General features: G+C 45.2%; 1 protein-coding gene across 1 annotated transcript; it reads left to right on the plus strand.

Moving 5' to 3' along the window:
* The first annotated feature begins 7,306 nt into the window (after nt 1–7,306).
* F2R (coagulation factor II thrombin receptor) lies at nt 7,307–10,226 on the plus strand. Its single transcript, XM_059725099.1, has 2 exons — nt 7,307–7,447; nt 8,177–10,226. The coding sequence occupies exons 1-2, from the start codon at nt 7,351–7,353 to the stop codon at nt 9,370–9,372; spliced, it is 1,293 nt and encodes a 430-aa protein (XP_059581082.1). The 5' UTR covers nt 7,307–7,350; the 3' UTR covers nt 9,373–10,226.
* The last annotated feature ends 12,960 nt before the right edge of the window (nt 10,227–23,186 follow it).

Raw genomic sequence — 23,186 nt, forward strand, 5'->3', positions numbered from 1 at the left:
TGATGTCAGGCTGCCCAAGTTTAAAGCTGCACTTTAAACTTGCCAGCACTTTAAACTTGCCAGCACCCAGGGAGCCTGGCATTGAAAACTGCATCCCTGATGCTGGGATGTGCAGCGCAGAGCAGCTTTAAAGGTCTTGGTACAAAATGGCATCTGAGGAATTGTATCGTGTATCCCAATAAGTGCACATTATGCACATCTCGAATAGCTGGCATAGCAAGATGCATGATTTTTTGAGATCCAGGATAAAATTCTCAGATCCCATCATACAAATTAACATTTCCCAGGGGCATTACTGTGCATATGACAGCCTTAAAGGGATAGGTAGAAAATAGTTTTGTTGTAATTGATAAATCATCAGCAGGTATGAGGAAGAGGAAACAGAACAGAACTATAATGCAAATTGTGGGTAACTTGACTAGTAGATAAAAAGTTCTGTTGGTGCTTTATTGTTTTCTGAAACGGGTTAAAACTAAAACATACTGGATAAATTACAGTATTGTAAAATCTACTTACCATTGATATTTGCCTTTTTCCCCTGTATTCAACTGACACACCCTGGTGCTTATAAGATAGCAAGTTTCCCAAAATTTAAAGCATTTTCTGGGGGCAAAAATTAAAAACACATGTATGAAGTGGGGGAAATGACTGAAAGTTTTAGAGCATCTTCTTTTATATCCAAAATCACTCTTTAAATTGCATATATATTATTTCACTTGGAAAAAAAATCATAGTTTTAAAAGGAGTGCGAAAGCAGCAATTTTAGAGAGAGAACAATCAATATCAGCTGGAGAAAGGTTGCTTGTATTTTAATATAAATTGGAAGTTGAATGTAGACAATTGAAAATGGAAGCTAGAGATATTGAAAACACCTTTGGCCAATAAGATTAAAGCTTTTTCTTGCATGAGATAAAAAACCTGCCAAAGAAAAAGTGTTCAATATTGCTGTTCTGTATTTGGGGGCAGGGGGAATGGCCATGAAATGCTCTTTATTTCAACAATATCAACATATCAAAAAGAATCTGTTCGTTTAAACACTTAAGTTCATGGATCCAAATAATTTGCAGGCAGGAGTTCTTGAACAGTTGGCTCAAGGGTACTGTGGACAGGTGATGGATTTCAGATACGTTTTGAAAAACTGAGGAAATGACAGAAGTCTGGAAGATTGTTATGCCTACGTTTTATAGTGGAACACGTGATGTGACCCAGGGAATTATACATCAGTTATCTTGTCATGGGTCCTACACGAAATAAGTGAATAAGTATCAGTAAAGAATTGAGGATGGAAGATGGCCAACACCAGTTAACAGAATTTTATGGAAAATAGCTCTTTTCAGAATAAGGTAAATTAATGTACTTGGATTCTTATAAGGTATCTTAACTTATACTGCTTTATCTCTTAAATAGCATTATGCAAAATCAATATAGCTTAGCAAGTAAACTTTAAACTATTTTAAATTTTGTTTTTATACTTCCATTTTTTTAATCCTTGGTCATATAGTAAATAATATGGGCTGTCTGGTTACAAATTAATATTTGCTAAATGGGAGATGGATTGTTCTTAAAAGCAGTGACTCTGGAAAGGGCTTAAAAGTTATTGTAAATGATAATCTAGGAGAAGTTAACTCTCAATGTTTGGATACATGAACAAAATGTTTTCCACTCATGACATTCTTATTTGCTCTCTGTATGGTGTCAATGCTCTCAGTCCTGGATTAGTGCCTCAGAAATCAGTACATCGGCACTTAAAGTACTCCTGCAGGAATGCACTCTTGCCCAGCAGAACCAGGATGAGGGATAAGATGGTGGTGAAGGCTGTGGGGGGTGAAGATGCCCCTGAGGCTCTTCATGCTTGGAACTGGGGGGGGGGGATAGTGGAAGTGCCTCTTTTTTCCCCTCTGTCTCTAGTGCCAGCATGTTTTGTATCCCAAGAAAATGCTTCATCTGCAAGGTCATCATCTCATCAACCTGCAAGAATATGGAGGCTAGGCTGTGGATTAATCTTTTGAGCAAATCCACAGGGGCAGCATTAGCCCCTCCCCAGCTCCCTGCACATATCTCCTAGGAGTATAGGAGGATGAATACGGTGGGTGCCCTAACCCATGGATCATTTGCATTGGTTCCAGGAAAAACTAACAGTAAACGTCTTCAGATAATGTAAATAAGTTAAGAACGCTCTGGGTGTGTTTACACGAGACGGTTACTGACAACTAGGTTAATTAGCTGCGCAGTAAAAGTCTAGTCCAATTCAACTGGAGTAAACTAATTCTGCAGCAGCGCACAGATAAAAGCTGCCCCAGCTGGCTGGGGCAGGAGTGGGCTGCCTACTGGCACCCCACACTAAAGCACCCTTGTGCCTTAGTCATCCCTGCTATAGCATGTTGAGCTAGGGGGAGCTGCCCTTGGCTGGCAGGCTGGCTGACCCCCTGGGCACCCTGCTAGCTAAGGCTGCTCTAATGCATCTCATTGTGCTGTACTCCCAGGTGCATGTTCAAATGGCAATAAACTCCAGGGCAATGAATGCCAGAGTTTTTTGCTTTCCATTAATTGTACATGTTGCTACACCGTATATTTTTTTTTAAGGAACACCCTAGGCTGTTTATAAAAACCACCCTCTTGCTTATAAAAGATAAAGTAGTTAAGATTGTCATCTTGGTTCTCTGTGGCTTTAATGGAAAGGATGAAGTTGCAAAGAAATCTCCACTTGAGACTGCAAATTTTGAAGTATTTGATTATCTCATGGCATGTTTGCAAAGTGGGCCTGTGTATTATTAGAGTACAGTTCAGCAGCATTTGAGCAATATCAGCAGCATTGTCGCCACCTGAAGTGCTTTTCACAGTCTCTACAGTCTCCTAACCTGATACCGCATTCAGCAAAGTAGTGCTTCAGCCACTGTTCTCCTAAGATCTCACCTCTAAGGGAAGTGGTTACAGCTTTGGAGTCATCCACAGTATGATATAAATAGGAGTCTACTCAATTCATAATTCTGCAGATTTTGCAGAAAACGTGAAACCCAGGATTGTCCATGAAAACCGTGAAACCCAGGATTGTCTGCAAAAATCATCCTAAATGCTGGCTTCCAGTGGGAGCCAACAGTCCTTGCTGCTACTGTGGCCCAGTGTCGCAGCCTGCCCTAGAGGGGGCTGGGAAGGTACGCTGGTGGGACCGCGTGAAGGGCACCAGACAAGATGGTTGCTTCCCCTTCATCCTCCTTCCTCCCACCAGGGCCTCTCCATGCAGCCCCTCCCCTTGGCACCGATTGGTGAAGGGCAGCTAGCAGATGCAATGATTACCACCCCCTCATTTCTTCTCCCCTGCTAGGGCCTCCCTGCCAATCAGCACTGAGAGGTGGGGCCAGCAGAGCACATCTGGGAGATCTGAAGAATTTGCTCTTCATGCCGTGACCAACCCGCAAAAATTGTTTAGTTTCACTGCTAGTTAAATAGGTGCCTAACTATAAATATGGAAAAGTTATTCGAAGACCTGGAAAGTTACTTACCTTACAGTAATTAAAGGTTTTAAGGGTTGTCTACATATGTATTCCACAACTCATCTTTCAACCTCTGCTCGCTTAAAGACCTGCATACTTAAAATTCTGCAGTTGAGAGGAAACTGAAGAGTGGTAGGTGCTTTCATGCCCTTTGCATGGAGTACAAGGGGCTGCAGGATGGATGGGTTCAGGTAATGCAAGCACTTGAGCCAAGAGATCAGTTAATATTAGCCAGATGAGTAAATTTAAAAGTTAAAAACATTATAGAAGAAAAGGGAGGCAGTGTGACCAAGCATATTTTCTGTGGATGCCCTAAGAAATTAGATGATAGAGTTAATCTATCCAGAGTAGATTTCGAATGTTTCTTGCTGAGTTTTAGACTGGTTAGAGAAGCCTTGTTGTCTGGCTGGGTAGAGTAGGAACTGCATTACAGCTAGTATCTATTGCTTTCTGTATTAGTTGTATGCACATACTAGAGACACCCAAGTATAAGGCTACACTATGCAGTGAACAGTAGGATTGTAGGAAGGACTTTTACAGTGAACAGGGATGGGAAGCAATGTTGTTGGTATCCAGTGTGCTGCACCCCTCCCATATCTGAAATTAGGTATGCTCTGTTCCACCTTAACACCAGCACTGCCTGAACGCATACCAGCAGTGCCTTAAGTGGCATGATTAAAATCTGCTGTGTGGTTTGTATGCCTCTTCTCTGGAGGGGAAAATCTGTGTAGGCAGCGTAGCATTTTTAGTTGTCTTTTTAAATGTACATGCTGCTATGTATGTACATTAGAACACAAGTCAAAGAACTCCACCTTTTACACTTAAAGCAAAATTTGGTGAGATATATGGTGCTGCTTAGCCTGGTGGTTCCTCGGTTGTTGACTGCCCTTCAAGAAGATTGTGTTGTGCACAGGTCGGCTTCCCTCTGACGCTAGAAAGTTCTGTCCTGCAGGGCCCAGAGTCAGTAACCATGTCTTCATTATAAAACTTCAGTCAGGGTTGTCCAACTTTCCTGCAGCTGGGAGTCGCACGTGGCCTGCAGGCTGCACATCATGTCAGCCCCAAGCTGCAGGAGTGGAACCCTGCAATCCCCTACCCCACACTGTGGGCAATGGCAGAGGTGACGGGGGGGGGGGGGGGCAGCAGGCTGCATGTTGGCTCCTCACAGACTGCCAGTTGGACAGCCCTGCTATAGGCGATATACTGAACCCAGATCATTCTGCACCTTCAAGATGCTCAAACTTGATTAACGTGTTTCTGCAGGAAGTTAAATGTTTAAAGGTGGCTGCTTTGTGCTTGCAAGAGAGGGTCCTGTGTCAGCAGTATAAACTACATTTTGTACTAATTGGTTTCATGACTGATGGCTTTGTTTTCATGGGAACTGTGTTTTGTCACCAGATAGAGGCGACAAAAACGTTGGATAGTGTATCTTGGCCAACCAGAGTGAATGTTGGCAATGCTCTTTGCTATGTCAACCTAGCAGCAATAAAGAACCTAGAGCTCCCCTAAACTACAGACCGAACATGAATACCTCTAACTAAAAGTCTACCCTACGGTTGCAAACTTCAGTCTTGCTTGGGTTCAGCTTTTACTCACTGCTGTTCATCCGTGACCTATTCTCGTCCAACTACTACACTGTCCTGGTAAGCAATGTCATGAATAATCTCACGTGGTTCTGCCTTTTTGTGCACTGGTAGCCATACTGTATTACCAGATCACCTCAACAGTATGAAGCTCTCAAAACTGAAGAGAGAACTGATCCTTGTGAGTCTCCTGACACTAAAGGTTTACTACTAGAGGTGCAGATTTCTACTGCTGTTTGCGGGGCACATTCCTACATGAAACACCTTTCCCTGAATGCTGTGATACTGGGTCATCATTGGCTAAAGCCAATATATTAGATCCTTTCTAGAGCAGTGTTTCTCAACCTATGGGTCGTGACCCAAAAGTGGGTTGCAAAACTATATTAGATGGTCATGAACAAACTTTAAAAATGGATCAGTAAACTTTAAAAATGGATTCTCCTTTAAAGGAGTAAACTGTGGCTTTCCCCTTGCAGACTGGCAGAGTTCCAGCCTGCAAGGGGCTTGCTGGGGGGACCCCCATGCCCCACATACCCACCCCCTACTGGGGGGCTTGGATCCAAGGGCAGTGACCTTGATGTTTACAAATGGATCCTGGTACAAAAAAGTTGAGAACCACTGCTCTAAAGGATTTCTTCAGTATTGCATCCTTCCCTAAACAGGGTATTAGCAGTAGCATAACTAAGATGGGGGACTGGGGCAGCAGCCTTAGGCCACTCCCCTAGAGTGGTGAGGGGTTTTGTGTAAAAACAGCAGCTGTGGTGGTCGCTGGATGCTCTACCATCATCAGCAACATAGCTCCACTATGGGTGCCCAGGATGTGGAGCTGCCTCGGTGCTGCACCTCTGGGCAGGGCCATCCCTAGGGAGGGCAAATCGTGGCAACTGCCTCGTGCTTTGGGGGGCCCTGCAAAGCAGTGGTGGCACAGAGCAGTGGCTCCGCATCCAGCCACTTAATCCCCCCCCCCCCCCCCTTGGTTGCAGCAGCAGCTTCTTTGGGTCCCGGGCCTATGGGATTGGAGCAAGGATGGGGCCCTGCATGGGCTGATTTGCCCTAGGCCCCACACCTTGCTCAAGTTGGCTCTGCCTTTGGGTAGTGGATATTTTAGTCATGAGTGACACTGGGTGTTTACAGCTCTCTCACTAGCCCAAAAAGGAAAGGGTCAGGTGAGCAGGCTTTGGGTTGAGGTAAAGCATCTATCTAAGCAGAGATGAACCAGCAGAAGGACAAGGAGAGGCCTCCTCTTCTCTGCAGAAAAATCTGCAACTTCTGCAGACGGATCTTTACCTCCAGCCTCATTGGCAATTCCTCCAAGAGTGAATATACTGAACTTAAGGACTGTAAACAGGCTATTTGTTGACCAGTTCAGGGGCTATTGGATCCACGCTGTTTGAGAAGTCTCTCTGGATGTCTGACCTTTTCAGTGAAAAAAAAAAAATAGTATTAAGCAGCCAAAGACTGGCTTCTGTGGTGTTAAACTATTTGGCAGAAAGCAGTGGTTTACCAACACCCTTGTTAGTTTCTTTAATATATGTGGCAGGTTTCCAAGGAGTCAAGGGCAACAGTCGCCTAGCCTGTAACCTCTGCTCAGGGTGCTTCATTTCTCATCATAGGCACACAAGCGTCTCAAACATAATGCTTGCACAGATCCTTTGTGTCCCGGGCGTACCGTGCTGCTGCCCTTCATGACATCTAAGGCTCCTGCTACATGTTACACAATTAGCTGGTTAACCGTGCATCACATTTAGTTACTATGCACTGTGGCAGATCTATCACAGGATAAAAATGACAATCAGGCTGTGAAAAAACAAACACACACCCAAACCCAACCAGCTATAACGATGGGGCTTGACACTGTGCAACACCTCTACCGCCGCGCTCTCTCCAGCTTTCATCTGAACGCGTGGCAGGGCCCTAAGCCAGCAACGAGACGAAGTGCGATGGTTCACAGGAGATGCCCACACCTGTTTTCCCGGGCTGGCCCCACCAGGCTCGGGCCCGGCCGCCGCAGAGCGGGCGCCGCCTCCCCGCCTCGCGGGGCCGCTGGCAAGGCGGCAGCAGCCCGGGGGGGCGGTACGGTCCCTGTAGGCCGCGGGGATCCCGGGGCCGGGGCTGGTCCTGCGGCTGCTGCCGCCCAGCTCGAGGCTGGAAGTGCGAGGGGGATGTGCCCTTGTCCCCGCCTCCCCCGGCGCCGCCTATTCCCTGCCCGCGCCGCCGCCGCCGCCGCACTCGCTGCTGCGGCCGGAGCGCTGCGCCCCGCGGGGCCGGGGGCAGCCATGGCGCTGGCGCTGGCGCTGGCGCTCGTCTGCTTGCCGCCGCCCGCCGCCGCCCGCCCGGGCACGGACACGGGCACGGGCGCGGGCGCGGGCGCAGGTGAGCGTGGCGCGGCGGCGGGGCGAGTCCCGGTCGTGCGGGGCCCGGGCGGGTCGGCAGCGCCGGGTCGCGTCCCGGCCCGGGCCCTCGCGGCGCCGCAGCGGTGCTCAGCTCTGCCCCGGGTTTTAGCCCGGAGCCCTCCCCGGGGGCAGGGAACAAAGGACTCTCCCGTTGCCACAGACGCGAGCTGCTTTGCTTGGGTGCCACCGGCTCCTAGTTGGGGCCCCTGTGGGCGGGGTGGGTGCAGCCCGCGGGCGCCCGGAAAGGGCACGCCAGGGCCCCTGGTTGAGGATCCGCACTTTCCTGTCCAGCGAGGCTGGGGCCATGCCTGGCATGGGCAGCTCAGGGTCAGGGAGTGCCAGGGTCGCATGGTTTTTCCAGGGGACGAAGCTCTCTGCTGCTTATGTCCAAGGCCCCGACAGCTCGGGAAGTGAAAACGGGGTCTCAAAGCTATTCAGAGGGCTGCAGGAAAGGGTGGCATTTGGAGGCCAGTGCCTTGTTTACACACCGCCTGCGCAATTATGAAGGCCAGGGATGGAAGAGAAAGGGAGAGGGAGCAAGTGAGTTGGCCAAGGGCCATCAGCAGCCTGTGATGAAGCTGAGAACTGAACCTGCGTTTCCTGAGTCACAGGGCCATGCGGGAAGCACAGAACCATCCCTCTTTCCGGGAAGATTTTCATAGCATGCAAATGTCATGACTGCTAATTTTCATGCTCTGCATTTTTTCAGGCATCCTGTTTAGCAATAGTAGTGCCAGGGGACGAACCTTTGTAGGCTATAACAAATACATCACATATGAACCTATACCTGAGCTCACCTTTGACAACAACCACAATAATGGAAATGATTCGGAAGTTGGATCAACATCCATCAATAAGACCAAAGTGCCAGCGAGATCCATCTCAGAAGATGCTGAAAGATACCTGGCTAGTCGATGGCTGACTCGTTTTGTTCCTTCAGTTTACACTTTTGTGGTTCTGACAAGCCTCCCTCTGAACATTGTGGCAATTCTTGTGTTCCTGATAAAAATTAAAATAAAAAAGCCGGCAGTGGTGTATATGCTGAATCTGGCCTCTGCAGATGTCCTATTTGTAAGTGTGCTTCCCTTTAGGATTGTCTACCACTTTTCTGGAAACAACTGGGTGTTTGGACCGGAAATGTGCCGTTTCGTTACTGCTGCCTTCTACTGTAACATGTACTGTTCGATATTGCTGATGACTATTATAAGCATAGATCGTTTCTGTGCTGTGGTGTATCCTATGGAGTCTCTCACATGGCGTACATTAACGCGTGCCTGTATAATCTGCTTTGCCATATGGGTTATAGCAGTAGTTGGTGTTATGCCCCTTCTCATCACAGAGCAAACTATGGAAGTCTCTACCTTAAATATTACAACTTGCCACGATGTGTTGTACAAAGATCAGCTTAAAGATTTCTATTCTATATTCTTTCTCATTTTCTCTTCCATTTTCTTTTTCGTGCCATTAATAATTACCACCATCTGTTATGTATGTATCATCTGGTGCCTTAGTTCTTCTGACATCATTGCAAAGCAAAGTAAGAAAATGCGAGCCTTACTTCTGTCTGCAGCTGTTTTCTGCATTTTTATTGTTTGTTTTGGACCAACAAATGTCCTTTTATTAATCCATTATGTATATTTTTCTTATGACATCAGTTTAGAATATATCTATTTTGCCTATCTCCTCTGTGTTTGTATTAGCAGTATCAGTTGTTGCATTGATCCTTTCATTTATTATTATGCTTCTTCCGAGTGTCAGAAACAGCTTGGTAACCTTCTGTGCTGTAAAGAGACTTCTGAACCTAGCAGCAGTAGCAGTAATGGACAGTTAATGACTAAGACCAGTAGAAGTAATACCTGCTCCAGTACTGTGAATAACAGTGTTTACAGGAAACTGCTAACCTAAAGTTTTTTAAATAAGTATATGCATTTAAGGTTGCATTCTGCTTCAGTGTAATAATATTGAATGCCTGCTTTTGAACTCAGTGGCTGCATCTACACAAGATGCTGACTTTGCAGTATCTTGTTACTACTGTGCAGTAGCGTCATGTGGAAAGAAGTGTGATGTGACACTGCTGCTCAGTAGTAATGAGCTACTGCGCAGTCAGCGTCACCTAAAGGCCATTTGGTGGTGCTACTGCTCAGTAACTCCAGTTACTGCGCAGTCATTTAGTACTTGTTTATACAAGTACTAAATGACTGTGCACTAATGACTGCACAGTCAGCGTTGCATGTAGATGCAGCCAGTTTCATTCAAAACACAAAAGCAATGTCTATACTTAGCCTGCCAACTAACAAACCCATTCTCCATCCCACCCCATGTCCTTGGGACCTCCTTAAAACTGTCTTCACTGCCTAACTGCCTGGTTTGAATGAACATAAAATTGGGGAATGGGAAGGAAAAGCTTGTTTCTTGGTAATGGTCTTGGGCTCAACAGAGAACAGTGTTAACATGGCCATTGTAGAACAGAGTCATTACAGTAATTGACAGATCAACCCATACTCCAGAAAGCATGTGTATATTTATTGTATATAGGTGAACAGAGAGAAAGAAATAAAGAACTTTGCAAAGGCTTTCAAAGATTTTCAGGTAAATTCAGATCAATTCTCTTAAGACTTAAGAGTTCATTCTGTTGTAGAACCAGTGAAATATTTCCTGTTTTAAGAATTTACCATCTTAAATCATATACCATTGTTAAGTAAAATATAATCAGTCCATCTACCTATTTTCTCATAAAATTAAAATGGCATTCCAGCTAACCTGTTTTTAATGTGTCATTATTTCTAATGCCTACATAATTAAAGTTTCTGACCATTATACTCTACCTTTTAACCCTTAACTTATAGATTCTATATCTTGGTTATCCTATTTTATAAACTTCTATATACATTTTTGAATTTGAACAGATAAAAGCAAATTGAGGAAAACTAAGATTTCGTGTGGCAGAATTGGTGACAGCTAGAACTAGGTTTATTTGAGGGTTCTTACTTAATGTAAAAAACTTGGCACAATAAAGAACGCTTGCTGGGCCTGTGATTTAAACAAAGGGTTGCCAGCTTGTGGCACAAGTGGCACAGGTAGTCTCTGTGTGTCACACGGCACATCAGAGAGGGGGCAGGCAGCACAGCAGTAGATAGTGCAGGGAGCAGAAAGAATGGCAGCTTGGGCACAGAGCACAATGTAGGGAGCAAAGTGAGAGGAGCAGATCAGGGAGAGGAGTAGCTGATAGGGAGCACAAAGCAGAGCAGCAGATCAGGCAGGGGGTGGGGAATGGAGTGGTATTCAGGGAAGGCACGTGGCTTAATGTGGTACATCTGCCTAAAAAGTTGTCACCCCATTGATTTAAAACAAGTTTCCTTTACAGCCAAATGTCCTCAATGTTCAATACTGAAATATCTTCACAGGAACACATACTGAAAAATGTTTAATGTTTGTTGCCTAGACTGCATGCTGTCAGGCAGTTGTTCAGTTAACAGTTATTTAACATATGCCATTACACACCTCACAAATGTGTTTTTCTGGCCTAGGGCTCAACACTCAAGAGCTTTATCCCCTATCTCCTATAACAGAAAGTCTAATAAATAATTTTTTCAATATTTTAACTTCTGAGACAGGTCATTTTTAGTAGAAATGTTTTTGCTGAGCTTTGTGGCTAAATTCATCCTATACAATATCATTTTATTTTGAAGTGTCATTGTGTGTTTATAATAGGAAATCTGTTGTGTGAATGAAATGTATAGATAAAATGACCTAATTTGGTTTGTTATCCAGTAAACTGACAGTGAGATTACTGTAATTTTTGTAACAGCAGCCTCTTCAAGAAAGAAGCTTAGTTTGTCAGATGCAGAGTGACTAATCGTTCTTTATAGTCCACCACAGGAGAGACATGGAAACCTCATCATCCTGCAACTACTGTGAAAACAGTAAATATCCATAGTATTCATCATCCAAAGAGAATCTTTCAGGGATTTATTTTCATTTTGCTTCTTTTTTATGACAGTTAAACTTCACTATTGCAAATATTGTGTGCTGAAGGAAGGTACAGACAAGTTACAGTGTGTTAGCAGAGAGCAGGGACTTGCTCCACATGCATCTTCCGTCTGTAAGTGGAACGCTAAACTGGTTCGTTTTCTTGAAATGAAAAAAGAAAACATCCCTGCAGATTTAGCTTTCCCTTACTAAGTGGTAAGAAGGCACACAGTCCTCTTAATTCACTGTAACTTGTTTATTTGTCTATATCCCTAGTACGCTCAAATTTATTCTCATTGGGATAATGTGTAAATACATCTACGTGGTGGGAAAGGGGAAAAAAGCAAAATACTCTCTGAAAACTCATAAACAGGAAACCAGTACCTTCATATCTGCAATTTTTCACAGAGGGGGTGTGCATTCTGGATTTATATGTTCATTGAACGTTTGTTTTAGTTTATTTTTGGATGTCTGTTTAGTCAGCTTGAGTTGGGGAAGAAATATGTTCTGTAAGGGAAGGAAGTATACACTGGGTATGACACATCATAGTCACGGGTATTCTGTTTGCTTCCTTTCCATCATTCTTTGGCTGAAGTGTACAGGTAATAAGACACTTTAAGCAACAAGCCAGTTGTATTGTTTTAAGATGAATGATTTCAAACCTTGTAGTTCTTTAAACTTAAATACATATAAATATTTTGCAGTTTTATATGTTACCTTGTAATGTACCCTTGGATTAGCCAAATAAACTCATTCTGAATTACTTCATGGAAATATAATTCTGGACACGACTCTGTTTGTTTAATTTTTAGTAGTTTGGTGCTGCACTTAATCTGATCTCTCAAGGTCACTTCCAGCCCAGATGTCTATGAAATCTATGAACCAGGGTGCATTGATTTAAATCAAGTCAGTTTAAATCACTGACTTAAATCATGTTTCAAATAAGCAAGCCAAAAGCCTGACTTAAATTATTTTGTTGGTTGATATAACAATATGTTAATTTTACAACTAAATACAGTTTTTACAGTAGATTTGGCACATATATAGATATATATATTTGTGTACCTAGGAAACAAGTGAATAAGAAGCATATCTCACCATTTTAAACATACTAATATGTTAAGCATATTATGTATAAGCAAATATATGTACATGCTTACACATAATATGCTTACTATATTAGTATGCTTAAAATGGTGAAATATTCACTGTATGTTTCACCATTTTATCACATTAATGTTAAGCATATATGCTTGTATTAATATGTTTAACATATTAGAATGCTATAAAATGGTGAAAATATATTTCTTATTTACTATGTAATTCGTTTGTGCTCATATTTGTATCAAGCTACATTAAGATGGCAACTTGAATTTAATTAAATACACAAAAACAGCACTTCAAATTTATTAAATAATACTTTAATGGCTTGGATACAGAACCTTTCTTATCAAAACATGGTACACATTTACCACTAACTAATTTGTTAAACACCAGTATTAACTGCTATAGTATTAGTATGAACTGTTACATAAGCATGAACTGTGGTTAGTGAATTAAACCAATTATTTCAGGTCAGCTTGGTTGGGAAAAAATTCTAAAATGCCTAGGTGAAAGTGATTTGAGCTTAAGTTCCCATTTTCCTAATTCTCCTTAAAACCAGACAGTCATTTCTTTAACCTAGTGTTTTGAATTTTTTTACCCTATTCTTTCAAGTTTTTTAACTCATATGTCTCAAAGGGACCAAGAACTACCAAGAAGTCTGTACTTAAGTACCAAGAACCGCTCAGGAGCAAGGGATTGGCAGTTACTGAGCGGATGGTTATTTTTCCATGACCTGGAGAATATGCCTCCATTATGGGTACAGAATCATGAATATTAATAATTTAAGAGCTGAGCTAATCCCTAGGAACTGGGAGCCCCCAGGAAATGCCAGGCCAGTTACTACCCCGGTGAAAGGCGGGTCAGGGCACCTTAACCTTTAGCCCCCACAACCAGGTGAGTTACCCCTTGTTTGGAGGGTCTGCAAGGTGGACCCGAAGGAGAAAGAGTGAGGCCATAGACTCACGCCTGTCTGGACTTCCCCTGGTCTATGCTGGGGCTAGGACCAGAAGGGCCGTGGGCCCATCGCGAGGAATGTCCAAGAGCTGCGCGCCTGGGGCTCCGGCTGGCCTGGAGGTGGGCCAGGGCTAGTGAGCCGAAGGTCCTGGGGGAACCACACCCAAAGGGAAAGCGGTTCAGGGAGCTATGTTGCCTAGTATGAAGGCGGATGAGACCGCCTGAGGAGAGGAATCCAGGCGGAGTTCAATTAGGAGGATTCTGGGGCCTAGTGTGGGGGCCGGTGATAATGATAACATTGAGATGCCACCTGTGAGGCTTGGGCTGCGGTGTAGGGGAGGAATGGGAGCCTCAGATAACGCCCCCTGACATTGGGGCAGAAATGGGCAGCCTCCTGCTTAATTACATCATTAACTAATTCATTCCAACAAGGCGTGGTGGGCGAGAAGGCGGGCGGGCTACAGTGAGATTGGCCCTGTGAAGGCCCCCTGTTACAAGATACAACTTCTCTCCATGACCAAGAAGAGCTGCTAAAAAGAACTTAGATACTTTTGTAGAGAGTCCCATACTAGCGCAGCCTATTACATGCACTGCTTGTAGCTCACAATAGGAAAGCCTGTGGTACAGAGGTCGATGAAAAATTAACAGAAACTTCCTGTCACCATTTGCAGGCCTAAACCAGAATATTCAAGTCACCCCTCTATAAGCTACAGGTATCATGCAATTAACTAGTTAATTGCACAGTTACCTGGAGACCAGCTACATATGCAAAGTACATATCACACAGTAAAAAGCTCCAAACAGTTATAAAGTTAGACCTTGAAAATGTGTACTAACTTTATGGGTGGTTGCTATCAAGCTTTAATTTGCACGTAATGGTTGCTATTAAGCTTTAATGTATCAGAGACTAACCTATGGTTGGGAGCCCTGTCAGTCTGTCAGCTGTGGTATGGCAGGAGGCATGATTGTGTGAATTGTACATTAGATCCCATTGCACCTTTACGTGCACGTGTAGTAAAGTCAGCCTAAGTGACAGATAATTAAGAGGCTAAATCTTATTGACTTTCAGTGGGCATGTCTACACATGCAAATGATGTAGGATCAGTTTACTCTAGAGTAAATTACTCTAGAGCAAACTGACCTGGGCACGTGTCTACACATGCAGTGACTTGGGAGAAGATTTGCTACTCATGGCAACAACCTGCTCCCACCCCCGCTGGCAGTGCACCAGCACCCTGCAGCTGGATTCTAGCCTAGGGGCTGTCAGAGAGCATGGGGCTAGGGCACAGTGGTCTCCTGCTGGGGCTGGGACATTGCTTCCTGCCCCCAGGAACTGCCTGTTGCTGGGGTGGACTCTGCCACCAGTGCTCGGGTTGGGACAGTGTCGCCTTGCCCTGGCAGCAGGGACCTCCCAGCCCCTGCTCTGTGATCATGATTTTGGGGCCAGGGCTGGGAGATCCTGATCTCCCAGCCTGAGCTCCATGGTTATGGAGTGACCGATGAAGATCTCCCAGCCCAAGCTCCACAGTCATAGGGCCCAGACTGGGAGATCCTTACCTCCCAGCCATAGCCCTGCAGTCATGGGGCCTGGGCTGGGAGATTCTGGGAGCTGGCACTGGGAGACTGCAAGCTGGTGCTGGGAGAAAAGAATCTCTCAGTGCTGGTGCTGCAACTGCAGAGCTCAGGCTGGGAGGTAAGGATCTCCCAGCCTCAGCCCTGGGATAATCGAGCAGGGGCTGGGAGCTCCCTGCTGCTGGGGCAGAAGGACATTGTTCCTGCCCAGGCCCCAATGGCAGAGCCTACCCTGGCAGCAGGCAATCTCCCACCCCCTGCTGCCCAGCTGACCAGGACCAAATGTGCTCCCAGTCAGGTGTCTACACGTGTGCAACTGCACAGTAAGTAATCGAGAGTTAATTTGCTTTTTGTATTTACAGACAGCAAATTTACTTGCAATTAGAGCAAATTACTGTGCAGTAAGCGCATGCATGTGTAGATAGTGATGTTTGCTGCACAGTAATTAGATCTAATTTCGAGAAAAGCATATATAGACTCCTCCAGTGAGGCTTGTTTTCAAGTGCTTAAGTTTCGTTTTGAAAATGACACCTAAGTGCTTTGCAAAGTTTTACCCTCTGCAATTTTTCCTTACTCTGTCCCATCCACACAGTTCACCTTTGCATCTAGTTCTGGGAAATCCTCCAATGATTATCAGTTTTATACCACAATTGATTCAGCTACCACATAGCACATTAAGACTAAAGACTACAGCAAAGTATAATGTACTTGCATGGCAAATTCAATATAAGCAGTTTTATCAGTAGTGTAAACACAGCCTTTAATAACCTTTTAATTACATACAACTACCTTGAACCTAAATTTTCTCTCTCTGGATTCATGTTTTGTTAGGACAATATATTTATTTACATTTCAAATGTATTAAAAAATTAGCAAATCCCATCTATATCACAATAATTGCTGCAATGGGGACACTTTCAGCGAATCTGAGCATGACTGGTGAGTCCTGACAAACAGATCACTTCATCTGTGTTTGTACAATTTGTTTTGTAATGATAACTATTTTCATTAAATCCTGGCCCTGCTGCTGTAGTTTATGGTGATCACACCTAAGTGATTAAAAAAAAAAGCAGAGTATTAGTGACAGTCCCTCAGTAGTAGTTCATGAAGTAATCTTTCTCTCCAGGTGCACTCTGTGATCATATTTGAGAACCCCTGGAGTAGGGGAGACTTTTCCTTAGTGTCAGTATGGATGTACCAACAGGCCTCATATGTAGGAGAGACTGATGCTGAAGGTGCTGAGTATTATTTGTGTTGTAAAAATACTGGAACTATTTATCGGGGGACATCCGACAATTTACCACAGCTCAGGGCTAGCAGCATGCCATGACTGAAGCATCTTGACAGACACATGTATGAAAGCTTGTTCACCACCTTTTCACGCTTTGATTTTAGCTGATATCTTGCAACTACAGGATTCTGCCTGCACTGAATTTCCTTTCATGTGCTTGTGTCCAGTTTTTGAATACCTTAATACTTTGGTTATGTGTTGAAGTAAATTAAGCAACACACCAATTAATAACATAGCCTAACTGGTAGGGCTGTGCGAAATGGCATTGTTCCATTTCGACTTGAGTTTCGAAGTTTGGATGGAACAGCGTTTTGTTTTGAATTTCATCTCAAGTCAAAACAGCTGGTCTTTTTGCTTCGTCGAAACAGTGAGGCTGTTTCGATGGTGTTTTGCCATTTCATCCATTAGCTATCATGGGGAAGCTCAAAACACCCTCTCTCATCTGGCAGACAGATCAGGGCCCAACCCTCCCGTGTCTGAGGTCCCCCATCTGCCTGCTAGATGAGGGAGGGAAGCTGGTGCTGCCACCTGGGACTGGGGAAGGGAACTAAGCCCGATTGCTCGGTTCCCCTCCCCAGCGCTAGATTGGGCTGGGGTTGGGAAGTCAGCCCAGCTGGGCTGAGTTGGATCGTAGGGCTGGGAAGGGAAACTGAGTGATCCCTCTCCAGCCCAATTGCAGCGCTGGGGAGGGGAACTGAGCTGCGGCTCAGTTCCCTTCCCCTGCGCTGTGATCAGCTTCCCACACCCCAGCCACGGGAGGCAGGGAGAGCCAGGGCTGTGCTCCCCACCTGGCTGAGCCTGGACCCACTGGGAGCGCAGCCCTGGTTCTCCTCTGTCTCCCACCACCTGCCTGCTGACTGCTTTGAAACTCAAAACGTTTTGAAACTTTCAAGACATTTCGACTAGCCTCATTTTGTTTCAAGGCTGTTTCAAAGCCCTTTGTTTCAGTTCCATTTAACTGTTTCAAGCTCAAAATGAGTTGAAATACTGTCAAAATGAAACGGCCGGTGAAATTTCACACAGCCCTACTAACTGGCTTTCCTAATCACCTAGAAAACCCAATGTACCTAAAAAACCCAATGTAAATGCTCAAAGTGTTAAATGTTTGACAGGAAGAATCAAATCCAATCACACTTTTGCACTTTCTACTCTTACTTATGGTGCTGACAAAACTCTCCGGGAAAGGAAATGAATGGGTCGGGCATGGGTGCAGAAAGTAAGAGGAAGACTTTCATGCTCAGGCAAAAGAAAGGAATAGAACACACTTGTCTGCACATCTGCTACTACTTCTTCCTTAATCTTATCTTTTCTGCACTGTGTGGGATACTTCTTTGTTTGTGTCACTGAGTCTGGAATTCATTTAAAGTAAGCCTAAAGTTGTAATGCTGAACTGCATTTGGGGATGGGTGGGGGAGTTAAAATTTTCTGAAGACTATTGAATTTGCTGAAGTGGATATGTGGTTTGCTAGCAGACTAAAGATAGATCTACACTGAACTGCTGGCATACTTGTTAGGCAGCAGTGTGCAGAAACATGTCCTGTAATCAATGCAGCTATGCAGGCAAAATCTAGAATGGATGCAAAACTGGGCTGTTGCTGCACTCCCATGATTTTCAATCTGGGTGCTGCAAGATCCTTTCAGGGGTGTTGTGAGTGCCACACAATACAAGTACTGTTAGGTGTGCAAACACTTACATGCGATTCACAAGATTTCAAATAGAAATCTAATGTTAAAAAACATCCTGATATGTCGTGGTCTTTGAGTCCTTTGCAACAGAAGAATTGTCTAGTATTTTTTCATAGTAAAAAAAAACAAGGAGTGAAAGCTAAGAACTGCAATTTTCTGAGGAGTTTCTTGCATCTAACAAGGGACACCTGGAGTCTAGAAAGGTTGAGAATCACTTCTTTTTGGTTTATTCATCTATGGAGATTGGCGTAACTTATGCTGATAGAGGTAGTTGGAGTTTGTCTGAAGTTAGGCAAAAGGCAGGGTAGATGTGTACATTATAAACTAACTAAATCACAGAAGCTTACTTTTTCGGATGCTGACAAACTATCCACACTCATGGCACTTGGCTAGTAGAGCCTTTCAAGTGTCAGCCTGATTCTGCACTTGACCTAATGAATCTGCCTCCTGAAACTTGGATGCAGAAGGTGAGACATTGGAACCAAGGAAAAAATGTGGAACTCCATCAGCTGGCACTGTATTCTGCACTCAGTATAAGCTGTCTTACCAGTAATGTGAGAACAAACGTCAACATCAATGATGTTTAACACTAGTAGTTTTAAGTCGGTCTGTTCTACCTCACATGATGAAACTGCTTCCCAGCCCCCTTGCAATAATAGAAAATGAGTTAGAACTAACTGTCAGATCACAAGCTATTAACAAACTAGGATTTTGGAGGGAAGGGAGAAGGGATGGAGGTCAATAATGTATGAAATATGTTTGTACACTGTGTCAGGAACTTAAGAAAATTGTCTTTTAGCATTGTTCTGATTGTTTCCATCTTTTACAATGTACCTAGAGCTTCAACCTGCTCAGTAGTAAGCACTTGGGTCTTAATCTAGCAGGTTGCACATTAAATGGTCTATTCACTTGTTTATGTGCATTTCTGGATGATTGTTTTGCCTAATTATTTAGCATTTTACAGGACTGAGGCTGTAGAAAAGGTGTAGAGACTACAAATGGAAATAATCTTTAAAAAATAGAGTACTGTACTCAGAGCCACCACTAGAGAGCATTAACAATACTGCACTCTTACAACATGGTTATGAGACTGACTGCTTAGTATACAGGGCAGCAATGCCTGGAATTCCTGGAAAACTAGCTGTTCAATAACAGCATGCATCTGGAAAAACTGGATGTCTTCCTACTACTTCAATTAAGTTATGTTTAAAGCAGAATCAAAATTGTTTAGCAAAATTGCTAGGTAAGTAAGTTTTCTAGTAATCATGTTACTTTTCACTTGTATCAAAACTTCCAGATGTAATTGGAAACATCCCACAAAGCTCACTGCCCTCAAAAACAAATCTCAGAACGTATAATGTTGTATTAGCCTTGAATGTAGCATATCAGCGAAGTCAGAATAACAAAGATTTCTACACCGTCCTCCTGCCATCTTACACCACCAAGGAAGAAATCCTGCTTGATCTACACAACAAAGAGCAAGCTCACAAAGAAACTCTCATGAACCCAGAGGGACAGTTTTCCAGCTTCTGCTTCCTCTGCGCAAAAATAAAGTTTATTTCCTACATATGGGGACTTTTTACCCTCTTGAACTTTCCCTGAGCCTGATGAAGAGCGCATGAGCCCAGAAGCTTGCAGAAAAAGATATTTTTTTTGCAATTTTTCAGTTGGTTTAATAAAAGGTATCATTTTGGAACCAAGAGTTCTAGATTTTTGCATGTCAAAGTAACAATGACTTTCATTTGCTAAAGGTCTGGCTCCCTGGTCTTTCACCAATATAAAGCCAACATATTTAGAGCTAAAGTTGTTCCTCACCCTTGTGTAAGCCCAGGGAAATCAGTGCGTGCTTAGCTGGAGTAGAGGGATTATCAGTGAGGTATTTTCCCTTCACAAGCACTTTGTGAAATGAAACTTCATTAAGAGGGAAAGAAACAGCAGTCAACCAACTGTATGTGTATATGAATGGTAAGTAAAGCAATCACCCCCTCAGTGTCTTGGGCAGTAGTCCATTGCTTCAGTTTTCTCACCTGCTGCTTCTCCCCAGTGTACAAATGTTCCTTGTACATCTCAATTCTCATCTGCTTTTGGCCTATTTTTCCTGCTAGTGCTAGCTGCTCACACTTGCTGTCAATAGTGAGTCCCAGAGCCCAGGAGCACACTTGGGTGAGTCCGTCACCTGCCAAAAAGGGAAAGGAACAGGGCTGTGCAAAATGGCAGCGCTCCATTTCAACCAGCGTTTCGAAGTTTCGACAGAACAGCGTTCCATTTCAAATTTTGTTTCAATTCGAAATGGCTGTTCTGTTCCATTCTGTCGAAATAGTTTTGCTGTTTCAAGCCTGTTTTGACGTTTCACCCATAGGCTATAATGGGGAAGGTTGAAACAGCCTATCACTTTGTCATTTCTGGCCTGATTTGGATGAAACTTGCAGGAATGGTAGCCTGAGGGCATGAAGCCTGCCAAGTTTCAAGGAAATGGGTGCAGGGGGTTCAGGGAAACTGCGCCTCAAGCTGCAGACAAGCAAAACTCATGACATGGGTGACAGTGTGTGTGTTAAGGTGCAGCAGGGTGAAAGCTGCAGGCCTGCTAGGCCCTGCTGTAGCCACAAAGCCTGCCAGCTTTCAAGGAAATAGGTGCAGGGGGACTCTGGGTTCTGGGGCCTTGCACCTTTGGCTGATGACAGGCAAAACTCGTGACATGGGTGCTTGTGCAACTGTGTCTGTCTTGGGGCAGAGGGGGGGAAAAACTACTGCAGGACTGGCTGCTAGGCCCTGCTGTGGCCACAAAGGCTGCCAGCTGTATCTGTCTTAGGGCACAGGGGGGTAAAAAAAAAACTTCTGTAGGCCTGCCAGGCCATGCTGCAGCCAAAAAGCCTGCCAGCTCTCATGGAAATAGGTGCAGAGGGAGTCTGGGTTCTGGGGCCGCAGGCAGGCAAAACTCGTGACGTGGGTGGGTGACTCTGTGTGTGTGTTCAGGTGTGCCCTTCCTGGCGCTGGGGCCTCTGCACAACATGGCAATGTGCTCCAGTGAGGTCTCCTACTCCCCTACAGCCTCATCTCAGTCCACCACTGTAAACGCGGCAGTTGAAAATAACTTAGCTGGCTCAATACCAATAGCACCAGCAGCATCTAACGTAGCCAAACGGAACTGTCACAGAGCCTTTCTTGTTATAAAGGAATTGACAGCAAGAAGTAAAGATGTTGTGTTGGATAGGATGTATGTTACTCGTGGCGTGTGTGATGGCTTATCCTGTGTTTTTATGTTTATATGTTTATTATGCAAAAAACAGGAATGGTTAGAGAAATATATCTTAGCAAGCGTTCAAGTTGAAAAACCCTTTGTCAGGCTGAGGAAGTACCTACAGTTGGTGTGTCTCCTGGTCCTGGATGGAAAGAATAGTAAAGAAGCCACAAGACGGGCTTGTGGATGGTGTGCTAGCATGAGACAGTGGATCCCCCCTGTTCCACGTTCCCCTGCTTCTGCCATTCTGCCTCCCTGACTTTCTTTACCAGCACCTCCATCCACTGATTCAGCATTTGGCTGCTGCATATGGTGCTCTTCACCCTTGGGTCACACATGGTGGCCAGCACATGGACTGTATTGAACCGCAAGGGATCAAGCCATTTCTTGATGCGTTCCTTGAGCCGCCTCACCAGTGCCTGTACGTCTGGTGACAGTGGCCTGCCCCAGCCAGGAACATTGATCCCCTGGAAGCTCTCCATTTGGCTCTGAAGTTTCCTCACTATGGGGATCATCTGGCTAAGGAGGGCATCAGCAGCGCTGAGGCTCTTGATGACCTCCAGGAAGGGCTTGAGGACCACCAAGATCTGGGAGATGGTATCCCACTCAGCTCTTTTCAGGGAGCTGCTGATCCCAATCTCCCCGAGCAAGGCCATCTCATGGGTGGCCTATTGTTTCTCCACCATCCTCTCGAGCATCAGGTATGTGGAGTTTCACTAAGTCTCCACATCCTGCATGATGTGCTGTGGGATGTTCAGCTCTTTTTGTTTATCCCACAGCATCTTGCCCCCTTTGATGCTCTGGTGGAAGTGGCCTGCCACCTTCCTGCATTTTGAAATTAGCTTGCTGGTTGTGATGGCGCCATCACCAGCAGCCCTGTCCCCCTCCAAGGTGTCCCTGGCAACAAGGTGCAACTTGTGTGCCACATAGCGGATGCCAACAAACTTGGCATCATGAACCACCTTGACCATATTGGCCCCATTGCCGACGACCATGAACCCATGGGTGAGTTCGCCCTGCCCTGTGAGCCACCCCTGCACCAAGTGGTTCATGGACCGCATGATTTCTGTTGCTGTGTGGGACTCATCCATCACCTCACCTCTCTGAAGGAGAGCCCACCGATGGCCTGACTGGTCACACCAGTGCCCTGTGAGGGAGAGGTAGGCATGATCTCCACCCCGGATGCTCCAGATGTCTGAGGTGAAGTGTAAGGCCACCTGCAGACCTGCCTTGCACAGCTCCTCCCTCAAGTACTCCATGCATGCCTCATACAGGGATGGCACCACTGTCCTACTGAAGGTGGTGCATGCAGGCACTTGGTATGATGGGACTGCAAGCACCATGAGCCGCCTGAACCCTGGTTGCTCAACTAGGGAGAATAGCTGGCTGTGAACGGCAAGCATCTCCCCAGTGCTGTGGGTGAGCTTGCTTGCATTTGGAACGCGTCCCCCTTTCTGTCCACCTTTCCTCCACTGTTTCAGGGTGGCCTGCCTCTGCTTTGGTGGGAAGGGGGCTTTGGAGTGAGCGGGAGACTTCCCTTTGGGCATGCTCCTGCTGGTACCAGGCTGAGGAGGAGCAGGGTCAAGGGGGTGGTGCCTGCAGAGATGCATCAGCATCCCCGTGGTGCTCATGTGTTTTGTTCCCTTGCCCCAGCTGGCTTTGCCTCGGCAGTGCAGGCAGATAGCATATGTGGGATCATCTGCCAGCTCAAAATGATCCCAGACCACACTATGCACTTGCTTCTGGGGTGCGGGTGCATGTGTAGATGCTGCTGCACTTTCCCCCTCCTCAGCAGGCAGAGGCACAGCAAGAGGAGGAGCGGATTCAGCTGAGCTGCTTGCCTCCACCTCTACATCAACCTCCTCTGAAGTGCCTTCTGGGGAAGGAGACCTGGCTCGAAGGGAA

Source organism: Alligator mississippiensis, chromosome 3, assembly GCF_030867095.1.
Source record: "Alligator mississippiensis isolate rAllMis1 chromosome 3, rAllMis1, whole genome shotgun sequence".
Taxonomy (NCBI): domain Eukaryota; kingdom Metazoa; phylum Chordata; order Crocodylia; family Alligatoridae; genus Alligator; species Alligator mississippiensis.